Source organism: Cajanus cajan, chromosome 11 (assembly GCF_000230855.2).
Source record: "Cajanus cajan strain Asha chromosome 11, NIPB_CcT2T_4, whole genome shotgun sequence".
NCBI classification, from domain to species: domain Eukaryota; kingdom Viridiplantae; phylum Streptophyta; class Magnoliopsida; order Fabales; family Fabaceae; genus Cajanus; species Cajanus cajan.
In genome coordinates, this window is record NC_138527.1 from 22,278,544 (window position 1) to 22,297,071 (window position 18,528).

General features: G+C 32.0%; 1 protein-coding gene across 1 annotated transcript; it reads left to right on the forward strand.

Annotated features, from left to right (window-relative positions):
* Positions 1-2,070: 2,070 nt before the first annotated feature.
* Positions 2,071-4,835, forward strand: LOC109788889 (uncharacterized). The gene is made up of 2 exons (XM_020347744.3): positions 2,071-2,847; positions 3,417-4,835. Exons 1-2 carry the CDS (start codon positions 2,638-2,640, stop codon positions 4,632-4,634), a joined length of 1,428 nt encoding a protein of 475 aa, XP_020203333.2. The 5' UTR covers positions 2,071-2,637; the 3' UTR covers positions 4,635-4,835.
* The last annotated feature ends 13,693 nt before the right edge of the window (positions 4,836-18,528 follow it).

Sequence of the window (18,528 nt, forward strand, 5' to 3'; positions counted from 1 at the left end):
AGTTATATTCACGGTGAATTGACGTATTTTAGTTTAGTAAGAGCTTGCTGGAATTAGTATATTTGAAACAAACTTTTTTTTTTTTTTTGTAATATTATCTTACATGTGAGATTGTGTTTTACATGATTTTTAAAAATTAGTTTTTCTGAAATATGGTTGAAATAGTTGTTTAATAATTTTTTTAAATAGTTATAAAACTATTATTACAAAAAAAAGTGGCTTATTTAGTGTAATTTATAATATTTATAGAGTTCAACGAGTGTTTAATGATGGTATACCATAATTTTACAATATTAAAAGTATCACTTTTTTACTTTTTAATTATTTATTATAAAAAGTTAACAAATTTGTTGTATATAATAGCTTATAATATTTTTTATAAACATGTTCAATTATGACAACTAAAGACTAATATGTACATTCATAGAATATAATTTTCACTAATCAAATATTATTTGAATACAAATATAAATGAATCTAAAAACATCAAGTTGTCCACAAATATCTTAAAACAAATTTTAAATTTTACAATCATTAAGTTAAGATTTAGTTATTAGAGTTTATGATTGAAAAAAATAAAAATGAGTATGAAGGCAATTTTTTATACTTTTAAAACTATTTAATGGTAGTACTTTTTTATTTTACTTTAAAAACTACTTAGAAAAAGATAATCTCTGAAAAATGAAATTGATTATCTTCTTCATTTATAATAGTACTTTTTTATTTTTATTTTTTTTACTTTTTACTTTAAGAACTACTTACAAAAAAGATGATGTTTCAAAAATGAAATTGACCATCTACTCTCTTTATTACGAAACTTGCAAGTTACAACTACTATAATGCAAGATTGTTAATTTGTACCAAAATTACCGATTCACACAAATTCAAAAGTAGTTGAGTATCGTTTGGATAGCAGTATGAAAATTGAAAAAAGAGAGTTCACACACTTTTTGAGAGTAGGAAACAGAAGCAAATCCCTTCAATGAGGGAAGTATTCGTGTATATTGTGAAGAATTTGTGTCCAAACATTCCCTAAGATATTGCATAACCATTCAGTTTAGATTGTTGTGAAACTGTTCAAATATCAGGCATCATCGTTTGAATTCATATAAATATATTAGCAACTTCCTGTATACTGTTACATGGTATACTAAATTGAGTAAATTTTTAACAGAGTGTGCACAAACTACTTAGAATGTCTGTTCTAGGACTTCTAAGAGGTTTCAAACGGACAATAAAATTTTCTTCTTATATGAAAGTATAATAATGTGAAGCCAAAGCAATAATTCTCCCGTTCATAAAAGGAAGAGGTAGCTAATGATTATTGCTAATTTATCTTCTCTTTTTGCTGAGACATAGTTTCAATTATTTCCCAGCTACAAATTTTGAGGATCCCCTTAGACTCTGAGGTTGTGTTGTTGTTATGGTACAAAATGTGGTCCTTACGACCCAACTGCAATGAAGCAATATGGTTAAGTTAACTTTTCAAAGACACTGATCACTTGTCCTTTTTCCCCCTGCAGTTTCAGAGTGCTGTTAAAACTCCCTAGCTAGGCCACCACCACCAAACAAGACAACGAGGCAATAACAGATAAAAGCCTACTTTGTCTTGCATGCACTTACATGCACCTTTCATTTTTTGCATGCATCATGGTCCCCTACCCATGCCAATTATTTTCATTTATCTACAAATAATAACCTCCCTCTTTATCTTTTCATAATTCGCTTTAAACAATCATGCCCTAAGATACAATTGCAACCAAAATAATAACAACAATAATAAGTTACACATTAAGTTTATTATTTTAAAAATAGTACCTACCATAACTTATGATTATAGACAATGTAGAATTTTTTCTTTTCATTGCATAAAATTTAAACTCTAATGGTTTAATTATCTTTTGATTCTATACCCGTGTCAACTTTTTTTTTTTTAGCCTCATATAATTTTTTATATTTTAGTTTTTATACAGACAATTTTGTAATGTGATGTTAAGTAACAGGATCAAAAAGGGTGTGCAAATTGCAGACCAGCTTTCGCTTTCATCTTATATAGGCCTTCAGTGACTTGCTGGATGCTACAGCTCTGGTCATATTAGACTCATTAATATTAAGACTTTGAGCTTGGAGAACTGTGCTAACATAACATATCTCGTGTATGTTGTTCTCTTTTATCTGCTATATTATACTTCCTTAGCTTTTCCATAAACACAAGAAAAAAGGTCAGGTTTCTAGTTATGCTTTTCTTTTTCCACTACCATTATTCTCCTCCTTTTCCTGTTCAGCTTCAACACAATTTCAGGATCCTGTTCTTCCTCTCATGATGCCACAATCTGTTTTATTTTATCAAAATATCACTAGTTTTCCGCAGACACTCTAGTTGGTACTTGTTTTGTCTAGATATGCTCTTTATTGTTGTGGGAGCAGCTCACCTGTTCTTTCTCCTCCTTTGTCTGTCCTTTTTCTTGTAATTTTGTTAGATGTTGTCTCTGTGAGAAGTGAATTGTCTATGAAAATCATAATGCAAATTGTGAAGAACTAGAGTTCAGGCCAAGTTACCACCTTTTGTTTGGTGTTTCTTTTTTATCAATTTTGCTTCATCCATCTTATCCTGTGCTTCTTTGACTCAATTACCTCATGAGGAACTTCAAGGCTTTTAGTCATGCCATAATTGGTCTCTTCATTATCTCTATGAGTGCAAGGTGTTGTGGACAAGTGGAACTTGACACAGCTCCAATGAAGAAGGCTGAGAGGGATGCTCTATACTCCACCATTCAAGGCTTTGTTGGTGATTGGTGGAATGGTTCAGATCTCTATCCAGATCCTTGTGGTTGGACTCCTATTCAGGTACTTTTACCTTCTGAATGGTTTGACATCATGTGCTAAATTTTCAAGAAGCCACCTTTATACTGTGCTATTGATAAGGGTTGAACATTTTAAACTATTTCTGGTTAAAGTTGTGAGAGCATCCTTTCATGAGGTCATTTCAAATTATTATTATTATTTTTGACCATGAAAGATTTTAGGCTAAGCAAGTAATCATTATTATAAGTAAATGAGGCTTTGAAAATTTTATAAAAGAATTCTGAGATGAACTTCAGCTTCTATGCTTTCTGACGCATGCTAAAGGAATAGAAATTCACTTGGCTTAATTAAATCAATTTTACAGAGTCTAAATATACTTCTATAAAGCTTCTTTCACACAGTGCTACCTTTCAAAGAAAGAAAAATGAAAATCAGTAAGTTAAAATGGTCCTAGTAAGATGTCACATGCACCATGTATCCGTTATATTTATTGCCTATTAAGCCATGAAATCTAAATTCTTTATAATTCAACAAAAAAGTTATAAATTTTTCAGAACATTATGATTTTCAAATATTGTTTAATTAATAATTAGTATTGTTTTCTGCTGCAGGGGGTCTCTTGTGATCTGTTTAATGGATTTTGGTATGTTACTGTCTTGAACATTGGACCAATCCACGACAATTCTCTAAGTTGTGGCAAAATTTTGGCATTCAGGCCACAGTTGTTTGAACTGAAGCACCTTAAAGCTATATCCTTTTTCAAATGCTTTGAACCACAACACAAGCATCCAGTTACCATCCCCAATGCAAACTGGGAAAAACTGGCTGACAGTTTAGAATCACTTGAATTTAGATCAAACAAAGGTCTCATTGGAAAAATTCCCTCAAGTTTTGGTGTCCTTAGGAACCTTCAGTCACTAGTACTATTAGACAATGGCTTAACGGGCGAAATTCCACCAGATATTGGCAACCTCAACAAGTTGAAGAGGCTTGTTCTTGCTGGTAACTATTTAACTGGACACATTCCAGATATTTTTACTTCACTAGGTGAGTTACTAATACTTGATTTAAGTAGAAATTCACTATCTGGTACTTTACCTTTGACTCTTGGGAGGCTAACTTCCCTTTTGAAGCTTGATGCGAGTCATAACAACTTGGAGGGGAATCTCCTTAAAGAATTTGCTTATCTTAAGAATCTGACCCTTATGGACCTTAGGAGTAACAGATTCTCTGGAGGGTTGACCTTAAGTATTCAAGAGATGTATTCTTTAGAGGAAATGGTTCTGTCCAACAACGCAATAGGTGGAGATATCAGGTCTCTAAAGTGGCAAAACCTTCATAACTTGGTAATTTTGGATCTCTCTAACATGGGGTTGGCAGGGGAAATTCCTGAGTCTATATCAGAATTGAAGAGGTTGAGATTTTTAGGCCTTAGTGACAACAACATAACAGGCAAACTTTCACCAAAACTATCAACTCTTCCTTGTCTGAGTGCACTATATGTTAGTGGCAACAATCTAGCAGGAGAGCTTAAATTCTCTATGGAGTTTTATGGAAAAATGGGAACACGTTTTGGGGCCTGGAACAACCCCAGCCTTTGCTACCCTGTTGAAGTAATGTCCACAAGTCATGTTCCATTTGGGGTAAAACCATGCCAGCAAGAGATCAAATTGCAAAAATCTAATACAACTTTTGAAGGGGATGTGAACAAGACTTATCATTCCATTTCCACCACACCCTCTTCAGGATTTATGAGTCATGCCCCTAATGGTTTCTGCTGCACTTTTCTCTTCATCATGGTTCTCTTGAATTCTTATGTAGGTCTTTAATCAAGAAGAGAGTACTTTTTAGGGGTATCAATCAATTACAGCTACATGTATTGTTCTTTTGTGTTTTGTTCTGACATAAGGTGGCAGTCTTTTTTCAATTTGTTAGTTGTCCTTATCTTAACATGTTTCAGCTGAATTAATCTGTCTATTTAATGTTTGTATATAATTACATTAAGGGTTGCACAAATTTTTTATTATGAATTTTTCACCATAGTAATAGAAGTAGTGTAGTACCTTTGGTTGCTAATGTTCAAACAAAAACCATGAGGGCCTCTCTACAAATGGAATAATGGAACAGTAATGGCAATGTCTCCAAGTCACAGCTAACAATGTATGTTGGTACACACTAGTTTCATAGTACAAATAATTGAGTTTATTATTGGAATTCACTATTTTGTATTTTGTGAGCTAAGAATATCCACAGTTAATTTTGAGTGTAATCACTGGGATCTGTTTATCTATTTATGATGCATAAATTCTGTGGTGCAAATTATAGGATGTTGGAAAGTAATGTTTAAGGAAATTTTACATCATTAACATTTTAGTTTATTTTGTTGGTATCTACCTTTTTTTAAAACAACTTTTAATATTAAGAGTGTGCAAGTTGGTGCATCCTTTAATACTATTAATTCTCTCACACACATTATATATATATATATATATATATATATATATATATATATATATAAATTTTCTTAAGTTTTTTAATCTTAATAAAAAAAAGTTGTATACTTAGTATTTATTTATAAGAATCACAATGATCGCAACAAAATTTCAAATTAAAATTTTGTATATATTATTTTATTTAAATTCAGAATGAAAATCTATATTTTTTTAAAGTAAGATTTTGTCGATCACTGATCTTTATTTTACTGAGGATCATCTTTAGTAATGTTTTTTTTTGTCTATCTACCAAATTTAAATCTGACATTTATTTTAAAAAAATTAAGTTTAATAGTGTTAAGACTAACAACTTGATTAGTTCTAAATAAAAATCTTATTAGCAAGTATGTTCAAATTTTCATAAATTATAATTGAAATAAATATGAAACACAACATTTTTATATATCAAAATAAAAAATAAACTTGAATATTTATAATTTGCACAATCATTAACAACATAAAATATTACAAGACACAAAACTATCGATTGAAAATTAAGGACAAATATATGTTATCCAGAAATCTATCAACGATAGAGGAGTGAAATTTTTCTTTAGTAATAATTTTATATCAACATTAACTCATAATAATTACATATCATTCCGATTATGTATGTCATGGACACTATTTTCTTTAAAATGAAAAGATTCATTGATAATAAAATATTTACCAAACTTCAAATATTCTCGGTATAAATAATTAAATAATATTTTTTATGTTAATTTTGAGCTTAATTTTTATATTTACATAATTAAAAATAATCTTTTAATTATTATTATTAATTAAAATTAATTTATTGGTGAAAAATTAGAGATATATACAAAGTCTTAGATTCAAATTTTAATGTTGTCAATGTAAATATGAATAACAAAATATATCTGACGGATATAGATCTAAGTTTGAGTCTGAATTTAGTACTATAAATAAATAATATATATATATATATATATATATATATATATATTTTTTTTTTTTAATTTTAAGACTAATACTACAAGTTTCTAACATTACAAAAACTTTTAGTTTAAATATGTATATATATATATGTATATTAATATTATATTTATATCGATATTATTAATTTTTAAATATGTTATAATGTTCACTTTAATTTTAATTTTTTATTTTTTACATATACAATTTAATTATATATAAGATTAAAATGAATATATTATGTTAATGAATCAAGTTAACTTAATTTTATATAAGTGTTTTGAATGTCATTGGAAAAGTTTATAAGTTTCTTTGATTAATTTATAAATTAGTTTCACAAAAATAAATTTGTTTGGTACAAAATTTTATTTAAGAACTTATAACTCATTTTTATATATATAAAAGAAAATTTAAAGTAACTTTAATTTATAAGTTTTTAATTTTTTTTATCTTTATCAATTAATTTAAAATTATTTTTTACTCCTTTCAACTCATTTTATTCTCATGTCATTCTTTAGTGTTTATTATTGAATAAATAAATATGTTATTTTACATCCACTAACTTATTAGTTAATTTTATTAAACACACTTGATTTAATAAATTAGTTTATAAATTTCTGAGTTTTCAATTTTTAAGTGATCAGTTAATTTACAAATTTTCAACCAAGATCTTACCAAACATACTCATCAGATGAAGTAAATATAAATTTCAAATAATGCACAATGTGCAACCAAATAATGCAAATATTGTTGGATCTAGATCCGTACTGTGATTCAAACAAATGATGATATCAAAATCTTGGATTGAACAAGATAAATATAAATATCAACATGTCTGGCAAATCCCTAACAAGAAGTACAATTTATACAATTTCCTTTCTGTACTTTGCTGGCTTCTGAGGCCCGATAAGTGTCTTATGGATTGTACAAATTTTCGTTTTGTTGTGAATATTTGCATTATGCAATGTAAGGAGGAATTAAAAGAGAGGATCTGGGATGAGGATTTGGCATTTCTAGCTTTTGATTTCCAAGGCATGCAATGCAAGACATTTATTTATGACTTTAATGGGGTGAAAGAGAAATATGAAGGTAAGCTAGGGACCTATGGATATGTGTTGTTGATGATGAAGTGGTAGGTGCTAGGAATGGTACAGTGCTTTCAATGATGTTTAAAGTAGACAATGATGGAGTTCGATGACTGGGTCCATTCTGCAACACTACCTGGGGCTATCTTTCTTCAACATTGGTTTATTCATTTGTTCATAGGGCATTAACACAACCTATAACTCTTCTCAGTTTGATGTTTCCCTACCCTTCATCTCAATTCTTGTCATCTTCCAAACAAATATTTGCTTTCAATGTGGTTTTACTATAATTTTTTTTTTTTAAAAGTTATATTTTATGTTTTTTTTAATCTGCAGAATATTCCCCTATATATGATTAGATAGGGATGATTAGTGATTTCAAATTTGACTTTTATATATAATTGTGGTGAATATTTTTAGACAAACAATGGTTAAATAAATTCATTAGAACAACAGTTGGGACACTTAAAAGATTTGGATATCTAATATTATAGTGATGATTGTATAAAAGTTTTTTTTTAACTTGGTTTTTGTTTTTCATAAGATAAATGAAGTTGATCCAACTAAATGTAAGAAGTAAAATCAATTTTAAGAGTTACTTTTAAAAAAAAATGAAAATAATATATGTTAAAGCTTTTTTAAATATAGAAGACAATTTTTACAAACATATTGAATATGTTTTGACAATATGTGTACTTTTTTATTTAAAAACTAATAACAAATATATTTTTTTTTCTGATGGACTTAAAACTTAGATTTTATTTAGGCTGTCCAATGAAGATAAGAAATACCAAATACTTTGTTTAAATAAATTTTTGGAGTCTTAACATGCTAATAATAATTTGGATTTTTTTAATAGATAATTAATTTAGATTATGATAGCTTCGTTATTTTTTTTTCTATTCTTGCATGAACTTGAACTACAAATAATTTTAATAGAAAAGATATGAAATGGACACAATGATGGGTGATTACCCTCACACTGAAATCCATGCAAAAGGAAAGTATATTTGAAGTCAAAATAATACTATACTGTGATCTACAGTAAAGAGGAGTTAGAAAAAAGAATGCATCAGTATAGAATCCTATGTCACACATGAAATCCTATGAATACCAAAATTCTTATGATTCTTTATTGGCTTTCAAAACTATTTTGAATGACGACAATGACATTCAAAAGGTTAGGTGACTAAGAATTGACTTGACTATGGAACTCTGTCCAATAAATGTTAATGGTCTCATTATATCAAACATAGGTCTCATTAGAATTTTTTTTTGGGGCTAAACGACTAATTTGGTGTAGTTTTACAAACAAAATACTAAAATGGGGTTGTTTTGAAACATTTTACACTTTTGGGGTATGGCCCATAGCGACACTCATGACACGTGGTTTTTTTTTTTTTTGGCTTGGTTGGGCTGGACCACTGTCGCTATAGGCTGAAACACCACACCTGATGGGCTAAAAAAAATTATATAACCCATAGCGACACTAAGCAAAGAAAAAAAAAACAAAATTAATAATAATGTAGAATAAATATAATAAACTGAAAGTTATTATTATATAATTATAAAAAGAAAACAAATTTTTATAAAAAAAGTAATTTTAAATAAATAATATGTATTTTTTTAAACTGCCGTTGTGGCAGCTATGGGCCATAGCGTCCCAAATTTATTTATTTTTATTCGTTTTTAAATAATTTTTTTACATTATATTTACTTCTTTTTTCAAATTTACATTATTTATTATTTGAATTATTTTATTTCCTTTTATCTGCTAATTTTTTTATAAATTTGTAAACAATTTTTGTATTTATAAAATAATATATATATTTTCCTTAACTGGCGCTATGGGCCACAGTGCCTGAGTGGAGCTGTGGCCCATAGCGCCCCAAATTTTAATTTTTTTTTTCGTTTTTGAATTATTTTTTTACATTATATTACTTATTTTTTCAAATTTACATTTTATATTATATGAATTAATTTTTTTCCTTTTATCTGTTGATTTTTGATAAATTTGTAAACAATTTTTGTATTTATAAAATAATATATATATTTTCCTTAACTAGCGCTATGGGCCACAGTGCCTGAGTGGAGCTGTGGCCCATAGCGCCCCAAATTTTAATTTTTTTTTTTCGTTTTTGAATTATTTTTTTACATTATATTACTTATTTTTTCAAATTTACATTTTATATTATATGAATTAATTTTTTCCCTTTTATCTGTTGATTTTTTATAAATTTGTAAACAATTTTTGTATTTATAAAATAATATATATATTTTCCTTAACTGGCGCTATGGGCCACAACGCCTGAGTGGAGCTGTGGCCCATAGCGCCCCAAATTTTAATTTTTTTTTCGTTTTTGAATTATTTTTTTACATTATATTACTTATTTTTTCAAATTTACATTTTATATTATATGAATTAATTTTTTCCCTTTTATCTGTTGATTTTTGATAAATTTGTAAACAATTTTTGTATTTATAAAATAATATATATATTTTCCTTAACTGGCGCTATGGGCCACAGCGCCTGAGTGGAGCTGTGGCCCAGAGCGCCCCAAATTTTAATTTATTTTTTTTTCGTTTATGAATTATTTTTTTACATTATATTACTTATTTTTTGAAATTTACATTTTATATTATATGAATTTTTATTTTCCCTTTTATCTGTTAATTTTTTATAAATTTGTAAACAATTTTTGTATTTATAAAATAATATATATATTTTTTAACTGGAGCTATGGCCCATAGCGACTTGAAATTTTTTAATTTTTTATTAAATAATTTATGCAGATGTCGCTATAGGTGATGGAGACTCTTGTAGTATATATACCCCCCTTCCGTTCTATTTAATCACATCGAAATCTCTACTTCAGTTGTTGTTTTTGTTACTGTATTTGTTATTTATCCACTAAATCAGTCTGGTTGGTTCTTTGCTCCTGTTAAGTTGAGTTTTAAAATGTTATTTATGATTGAAATATTTTGTAGTTTAAATAAGTTGTATGTATTTGTACTAATATTTTAATTTTTCTGCAGATATTATGGATCAAATTATCGCTTATATTTACACTAGAAGGATGTATGATAGTCCAGAATGTGGTGTAACATTTGAGGGACCAAAAAAAGGGATTGATGAGGTTCCACTTGGAAATCCTCAAGAATTCCCTCAATGCTCCTCGGTTCCTTGGAAGATTGACAAGGAATGGAGGCTCCAAGAAGCTCCAATGTGACTCTAGCTTGCGTCTAGCTAAGTCCGGAAGAAGGAATGCTTTCCTAACTCTACAAGGAGAGGATCTCAAGTAGGGTAGAGTTTAGGAAAGTGACTTTCGGATAGGCAATTTCTATGGTAAGAAATCTCATCAATATATCATCCAAAAGTATCCTACAATCCGGCCATACAAGTATTTATAATAGAAATTAGGTTAAGGGTTTAAGTTGGGTTCACCTAGAGTTAAGTAAAACCATGGTATGGTTAACTTAACTCTAGGCGCCAAAATTTGAATTCTAAAATTCAAATTTTGGTGCCAACCGGCCACCCCCCCATGTGCACTCATTTGGCATGTAATTAGGAAGCTATTTGAGTTGCATTTCGGATCACACCTTGTGCATGTGTAGCACATGGCCGAAATGCACTCCAAATGTGCTTCTAATTACATGCTAATGGAGATTCACATGTAACCTAATTATCCCTAAATTCACATGACCTCTAAATGACATTCCTACACTACTAGGCCGAAAATACAAGGCCCAAAAGAAATACATGGCACTAAGGCCCACTCCTATGCTAACCCTAATCTAATGGGCTTGAAACAAAGCCCAACAAAATAAAGTAGTGGGCTTTCCTTGGGCTTGGGCCCACTCTTCATGCATCATCCTTGCCATGGCTCTAGTAGTTGGGCCCTTAGCCCATGGGCCTCCTCCATCATCCCCTCCCTCTTGAAGAGGATTTGTCCTCAAATCCAAAGCATCTTCCTCTTGTGTGGGTAGTCCTGTAAAAAGAGACAAATCAGCAACATTGAAACTAGAACTAACACCATACTCAGAAGGGAGATCTAGGACATAGGCATTATTATTGATTTTCTTAAGGATTTGGAAAGGACCATCCCCTCGAGGACTAAGTTTGGACTTTCGTTTGGAAGGAAACCGATCCTTCCTAAGGTGGAGCCAAACCCAGTCACCTTCCTTGAAGATAACCTCTTTCCTACCCTTATTATTATATTTTTGGTATTTTTCAGTTTGGGATTGAATATGAGTTCGAACCCTCTCATGTAATTTCTTGACAAACTCAGCCCTAGAGGTGCCTTCTTTATGAATAAAGGAAGCAACATCGGGTAGAGGTAATAAATCTAATGGAGTGAGAGGATTAAAACCATAAACAATCTCAAAAGGAGACATGTTAGTGGTCTTATGAACCACTCTATTATAGGCAAACTCCACATGAGGGAGATAGTCATCCCATGACTTTTTATTGCCTTTGAGGATTGCCCTCAACATAGTCCCTAGAGACCTATTGACTACCTCAGTTTGCCCATCAGTTTGGGGATGACATGTGGTAGAAAATAGAAGTTTAGTTCCTAACCTAGCCCAAATAGTTTTCCAAAAGTGGCTTAGGAACTTAACATCTCTATCTGAAACTATAGTTTTAGGTAACCCATGAAGTCTCACAATTTCTTGAAAGAATAATTTAGCAATGTGACTTGCATCATCCACTTTGTGGCATGGAATAAAGTGTGCCATTTTGCTAAAACGGTCCACTACCACAAAGATGGAATCTTTCCCTCTTTGAGTTCTAGGCAATCCAAGGATAAAATCCATGGAAATGTCTACCCAAGGAGAAGAAGAGATGGGCAAGGGGGTGTATAATCCATGAGGTTTTGTGGTAGACTTTGCTTGTAAACAAGCAATGCAACTACTACAAAACCGTTGGACATCACGTTTCATGTGAGGCCAAAAGAATTTCTCTTTCAAAAGTGAAAGAGTTTTCTCCATTCCAAAATGCCCCATGAGCCCACCCTCATGGCTCTCCTTAACCAAAAGTTTCCTAATAGATCCTTGGGGTATACAAAGTTTGTTTTCTTTAAAAAGAAACCCCTCAGAAATATAGTAACCTTGGTAAGGTTTTTGAATACATAAAGAATAAAAGTTAGCAAAATCAAGGTCTTTCTCATACAAATCCTTAATATCATCAAAGCCTAGAATTTGAGAACCTAGGATATTTAATAACACATGTCGTCTAGACAAAGCATCAGCCACTACATTTGTAGAGCCTTTTTTATATTTGATGACATAGGGAAATTGTTCAAGGTACTCAACCCATTTTGCATGCCTTTTATTTAATTTATGCTGACCCTTCAAATATTTAAGTGATTCATGATCACTATGAATGACAAATTCCTTGGTCACAAGATAATGTTCCCAAGTTTGAAGGGCACGAACTAAAGCATATAACTCCTTGTCATAGGTAGGGTAGTTCAAGGTAGCCCCATGAAGTTTTTCACTGAAATAAGCTATGGGATGACCACCTTGTAACAACACAGCGCCTATGCCAAGTCCAGAAGCATCACATTCTAGCTCAAAAGTTTTAGAAAAATCAGGCAGAGCTAGAACAGGTGCTTGAGTAAGTTTATGCTTTAGATCTTGAAAAGCTAAGTTATGTTTTTCCGTCCATTCAAAGACCACATCCTTCTTCACCAACTCATTGAGAGGGGAAGCTAATGTAGAGAAGTTAGGAACAAATCTCCTATAAAAGCTTGCCAATCCATGGAAGCTCCTAACTTCACTTACATTAGTAGGAATAGGCCATTCTTGGATGGCTTTGATTTTCTCGGGGTCCACATGAACCCCATTTTTACTCACCACAAAACCTAGAAAAATAACATTATCTACACAAAAAGTGCACTTGTCGACATTGGCAAACAAGTGATTGTCTCTAAGGACAAGAAAAACTTGCCTTAGGTGATCTACATGATCACTTAGACTTTTGCTATAGATTAAAATATCATCAAAATAAACAACTACAAACTTCCCAATGCAATCCCTAAGGGCATGATTCATCAACCTCATGAATGTGCTAGGTGCATTAGTAAGCCCAAAAGGCATTACTAACCATTCATATAGTCCAAATTTAGTCTTAAAAGCGGTTTTCCACTCATCACCTTCTTTGATTCTAATTTGGTGATAGCCACTCTTAAGATCTACTTTGGAAAATATGGATGACCCATGCAATTCATCAAGCATGTCATCAAGCCTAGGAATTGGGTGCCTATATTTGATGGTGATGTTGTTGATAGCTCGACAGTCACAACACATCCTCCATTTTCCATCTTTTTTTGGCACCAAGATGACTGGTACAGCACAAGGGCTTAGACTCTTTTGAATCCAACCCTTCTCCAACAACTCTTGTACTTGCTTCTCTATCTCTTTGGTCTCTTGTGGATTTGTCCTATAAGCTGGTCTATTTGGAAGACTAGCCCCAGGCACAAGATCTATTTGATGCTCTATTCCCCTAAAAGGTGGAAGTCCCATTGGACCTTCCTTGGGAAATATATCATCAAATTGATTTAAAAGATTTTTCACCTCAAGAGGTAGAGAAGTGTTCAAAGAAGATGTGGCAGTGCAAGTTAATGTTCCTCTACACATGAGGATATGAGAAGATGGTTCAATAAAGAGAGAAGTTTTATTTAAAGGTTTTGATTGAAAACTCTCTTTTTGAACTATCTCTAGAGAGGGAACATTAATCTCTCTAGAATCCTCCTTTTCATCAATTTTTAGAAGTTTTTTTTTTCCACCTTTTTTGGTTTTCCTTTTTCTTGCTCACGTTTGGCTTTCATTTGTACTTGATCTTCTATCACTTGTGAAGGTGACAAAGGATGAAGTACAAACTTTTTACCCTTATGAGTGAAAGTTATTTTATTAGTTAGGCCATCATGATGAGTTTGTTTATCAAATTGCCATGGTCTACCCAATAAAATATGACAAGCCTCCATAGGAAGTACATCACATTTAACTTTATCTTGATAGTTCCCTATAGAAAACTCTACTTCCACTTGTTGGTTGACCACCATATCCCCATCATCATTAAGCCAATGAAGTTGATAAGGTTTTGGGTGGGGTGTGGTAGTCAATCCCAACTTCTCAACCATCCTAGTGCTACAACAATTGCACCAAGATCCACTATCCACTATGAGAGAACAAGCCTTGTTTGAAATGTTACATCTTGTATGAAAGATGTTCTCTCTTTGGGATTGTGTATCACTAGGTTGGTTATTGAGGACCCTTCTCATCATAAGAAGTTCCCCATTATAAGGATAAGTAACCTCACATGACTCTTCTTCACTTGCTTCTTCTTCATCCTCACTTGAAGATGAAGAAGTAGTAGCTTCATCATGGCTACTATAAATGTCTTGGCCCCTTAGAATCATCACTTTTTTGTTAGGGCATTGAGAAGCAATGTGGCCTCTCCCAAGACACTTAAAGCATTTTATGTCACTAGACTTGGTGCTAGTGTATGAGGTGTTTGTTTTTTTATCTTTTTCTTTACCTTTATCTAGATTTTTGGAGGAAGAAGTATTTTTCTTGTCAAAATCATTTTTCTTACTTTCCCTCTTGTAGTTATCCTTAGAAAAAGAAGATGAGTATGAGCTTACTTTAAAACCTTTTCGTAAATTTTGTTGTTCAACCTTTATGCAAAGTTGAACCAAATCATCCAAATCCCTATAAGGGAGAAGCTCAACCTTATCTCTTATTTCATAGGATAATCCACTCAAAAATCTAGCAATGGTAATATTTTCCTCTTCTCTAATGCCAGCCCTCATGATGTACAACTCCATTGTTTGTCTATATTCTTCCACAGTCATATTCTTTTGATGGAGTCTTTGGAGCTTGTTGATAAGCTCCCTAGTGTAATAAGAGGGTATATGCCTTCTCCTCAAGGCACTCCTTAATTCATTCCAATATTGAATTGGAGGTTCATTATGGAGACGCCTATCTCTCACAAGAGAGGTCCACCAATACATGGCATGACCTTGAAAACTCAAAGTGGCTAGGGAAACTTTTCTTTCTTCACTTACTTGGTGGCAAGTAAAGATTTGTTCCACTTTCATTTCCCAGTCTAGGTATCCCTCCACATCATCTTTTCCATGAAAATAAGGGAGATCTACCCTAGATTCCCTTGTTGTGGAGTTCCTATGGATTCTCCTAGGAGGTGGTTGATAATGATCTCCTAAGGCTAGGCTATTATACATTGACTCTCCTAGTGTGGAACTATGAGCATAGGAACTATGTTGACCATGGTGATGTTTTCTTTTATCTTTCTCCTTTAATAAACGAATTTCCTCCTCCATTAGAGCAAATTGAGCTTCTTTTTCAAGTTTTTGTTGTAATTCTTGCTCTTTCCATAGTTTTAGTGATCTTAATTCACGTGACAATTTAGTAAAACTTTTGTTGTCACTTGAATTAGTATCACTATGAGGAGTAGAAAATTCTTCCATTATAGGTGAAAGATTATTTTTTATGAATGAACTTTGAAAAGCAATTGTTTTTATGCAAGGTTAAGACTAAGTACTTAGAGGATTATGTATACAAATTGAACTTTGGAGGGAGGTGAGCTACTAAGAGCCACTTAAAAACCAAGCCTCTTCAAGTAAAAATTACTAATCCCCTTTGTAGTTAATCTTTACCAAATTCTTTTCAATGAAAATTATTTTGGATGTTTTTTTATGAACTATGATAAGCTAGCCGTATAAAAGCAAGTAAAACAAGGATTAAGCAACAAAAATTAAACTACCTAAATGTGTCCTAAGGTGAGAGCTTGAGAGATACCAAAGATCAATCAAGGACCACTCCCACCAAGTACTAACAAAAATTCTATTCCTAAGGAGAGATGGTTGTGTACCAAAGACACTTCCAAGACACTCCTTGAAATGGCCAAATACAAAGTATAAACAACTAAGAACAAGTGGCTAAAATAAAGTATTAAAAACAGCCACAAAGAATTAGTGATGGATTAGTGACCAAATTTTGCAACAAAATTCAAATTAGTAAGGTAAAATCGGTCACTAAAATCCGTCACTAATGCTTATACAATTTTTTTTTTAAAATTTAAGTACAATCTTCAATTGAATCTCCAAGAAGTCTTCATGGAATTGCTAGGCCAGCCACTTCAAATTTCCAGCCACAAGTGTTTGGTGTTTGATAGCCAAATCCGAAAGCCTCCTTTTCCCTTTCCTCCTCCTTTTCTTAGTCCTCTTTTGATGACCCTTGTAGAACTAGCTTCTAAGGAGATAAACTAGGTCAAGCATAAGTCACATTTGAGTTCCATGATGAATTCAAACAAAGACAAGTATGGAAGAGTTTTAGGAAAGAAGATTAGAATAGAAGAAGTGAATATAGATGACACAAGACAAGATTAAACTAGGTCAAGGAAGAACAAACCTAAGAAAGGTTCTAGAGTAGATGCACAAAACCAAACACTCAAAAATAGGTGAGCTGAAAATTCCTTTTAATGACTCCAAAACAAGTAGAAACCGAGAAGAACAAATTGAGAAATTAAACTCCTTAATTTGGCTTTTACTTTTCAAATTAGGTTTAGCATATTTTTTTTTTTTTAAATTCACTTTTGATTTTGAACTTTTCTTTTTTTCTTTTTTTTTTAAATCTTAGGAGTTGCCTTTTTCTTTAAAAGAACCTCACAAACTCTCGGTCACACCTTAAGTGAAACACCAAAACCGAATTCAAATTGAAATTCAAATGCCACACAAATTAGTTCAAAATGTAATGAACATGTGACATGCTTTTGTTGCTTGGTTGGTTTATGTAGCACATGCACGGTTTTGGCTCCAATTTTCAAATTCAAATTACAATCCTAACACAATTTTTCAGCACACACCAATGATACAAGATCAAACACTCACGGATTGAAGAATTTTTGTGTAAGACATTTTTTTCAAAATTTTGGAAGCCTAAAATTCTAAGAAAACTACTAATGATCTAATAGTAGTTTATGAACTCAAAAATGAAACAAAAATTCATGAGCTTATACCAAAGAAAAGAAATGGATCTCGGCCAAATCCAGAAAATGGTTTCAAGGTGCAAATCAAAAATCAAGGATCAACAAGCATAGCTAAGATAGATGAACATAAAAGAACTACACAAACCTACTAGACATGGATTTAAAAATAAAAGACTCAAGCATTTAAATGACCGAATAAGATGCAAAGATGACTCAAACAAATTCAAAGGCTATTAGGCAGAAAATTCCTAATTAAGCACAAGAGAATGGAGCATGATTCATGGAAGCAATTCAAAGTAAAATGCATATATGAATCACTCAAGCAAATCCAAAACTAGATCCATCAATTTTAAGACAAGAAAATAGATCTAGGAAAGAATCAACTCTAAAATGACATGAACTCAAACATTGAACAATAAGAACACAAGATGACAAGTTGAACCACGGATCAAAATTCAAGAAGATGACTTATCTCTTGAAGACCGAAGCTCTTGATACCACTTGATGAGGTTCCACTTGGAAATCCTCAAGAATTCCCTCAATGCTCCTCGGTTCCTTGGAAGATTGACAAGGAATGGAGGCTCCAAGAAGCTCCAATGTGACTCTAGCTTGCGTCTAGCTAAGTCCGGAAGAAGGAATGCTTTCCTAACTCTACAAGGAGAGGATCTCAAGTAGGGTAGAGTTTAGGAAAGTGACTTTCGGATAGGCAATTTCTATGGTAAGAAATCTCATCAATATATCATCCAAAAGTATCCTACAATCCGGCCATACAAGTATTTATAATAGAAATTAGGTTAAGGGTTTAAGTTGGGTTCACCTAGAGTTAAGTAAAACCATGGTATGGTTAACTTAACTCTAGGCGCCAAAATTTGAATTCTAAAATTCAAATTTTGGTGCCAACCGGCCACCCCCCCATGTGCACTCATTTGGCATGTAATTAGGAAGCTATTTGAGTTGCATTTCGGATCACACCTTGTGCATGTGTAGCACATGGCCGAAATGCACTCCAAATGTGCTTCTAATTACATGCTAATGGAGATTCACATGTAACCTAATTATCCCTAAATTCACATGACCTCTAAATGACATTCCTACACTACTAGGCCGAAAATACAAGGCCCAAAAGAAATACATGGCACTAAGGCCCACTCCTATGCTAACCCTAATCTAATGGGCTTGAAACAAAGCCCAACAAAATAAAGTA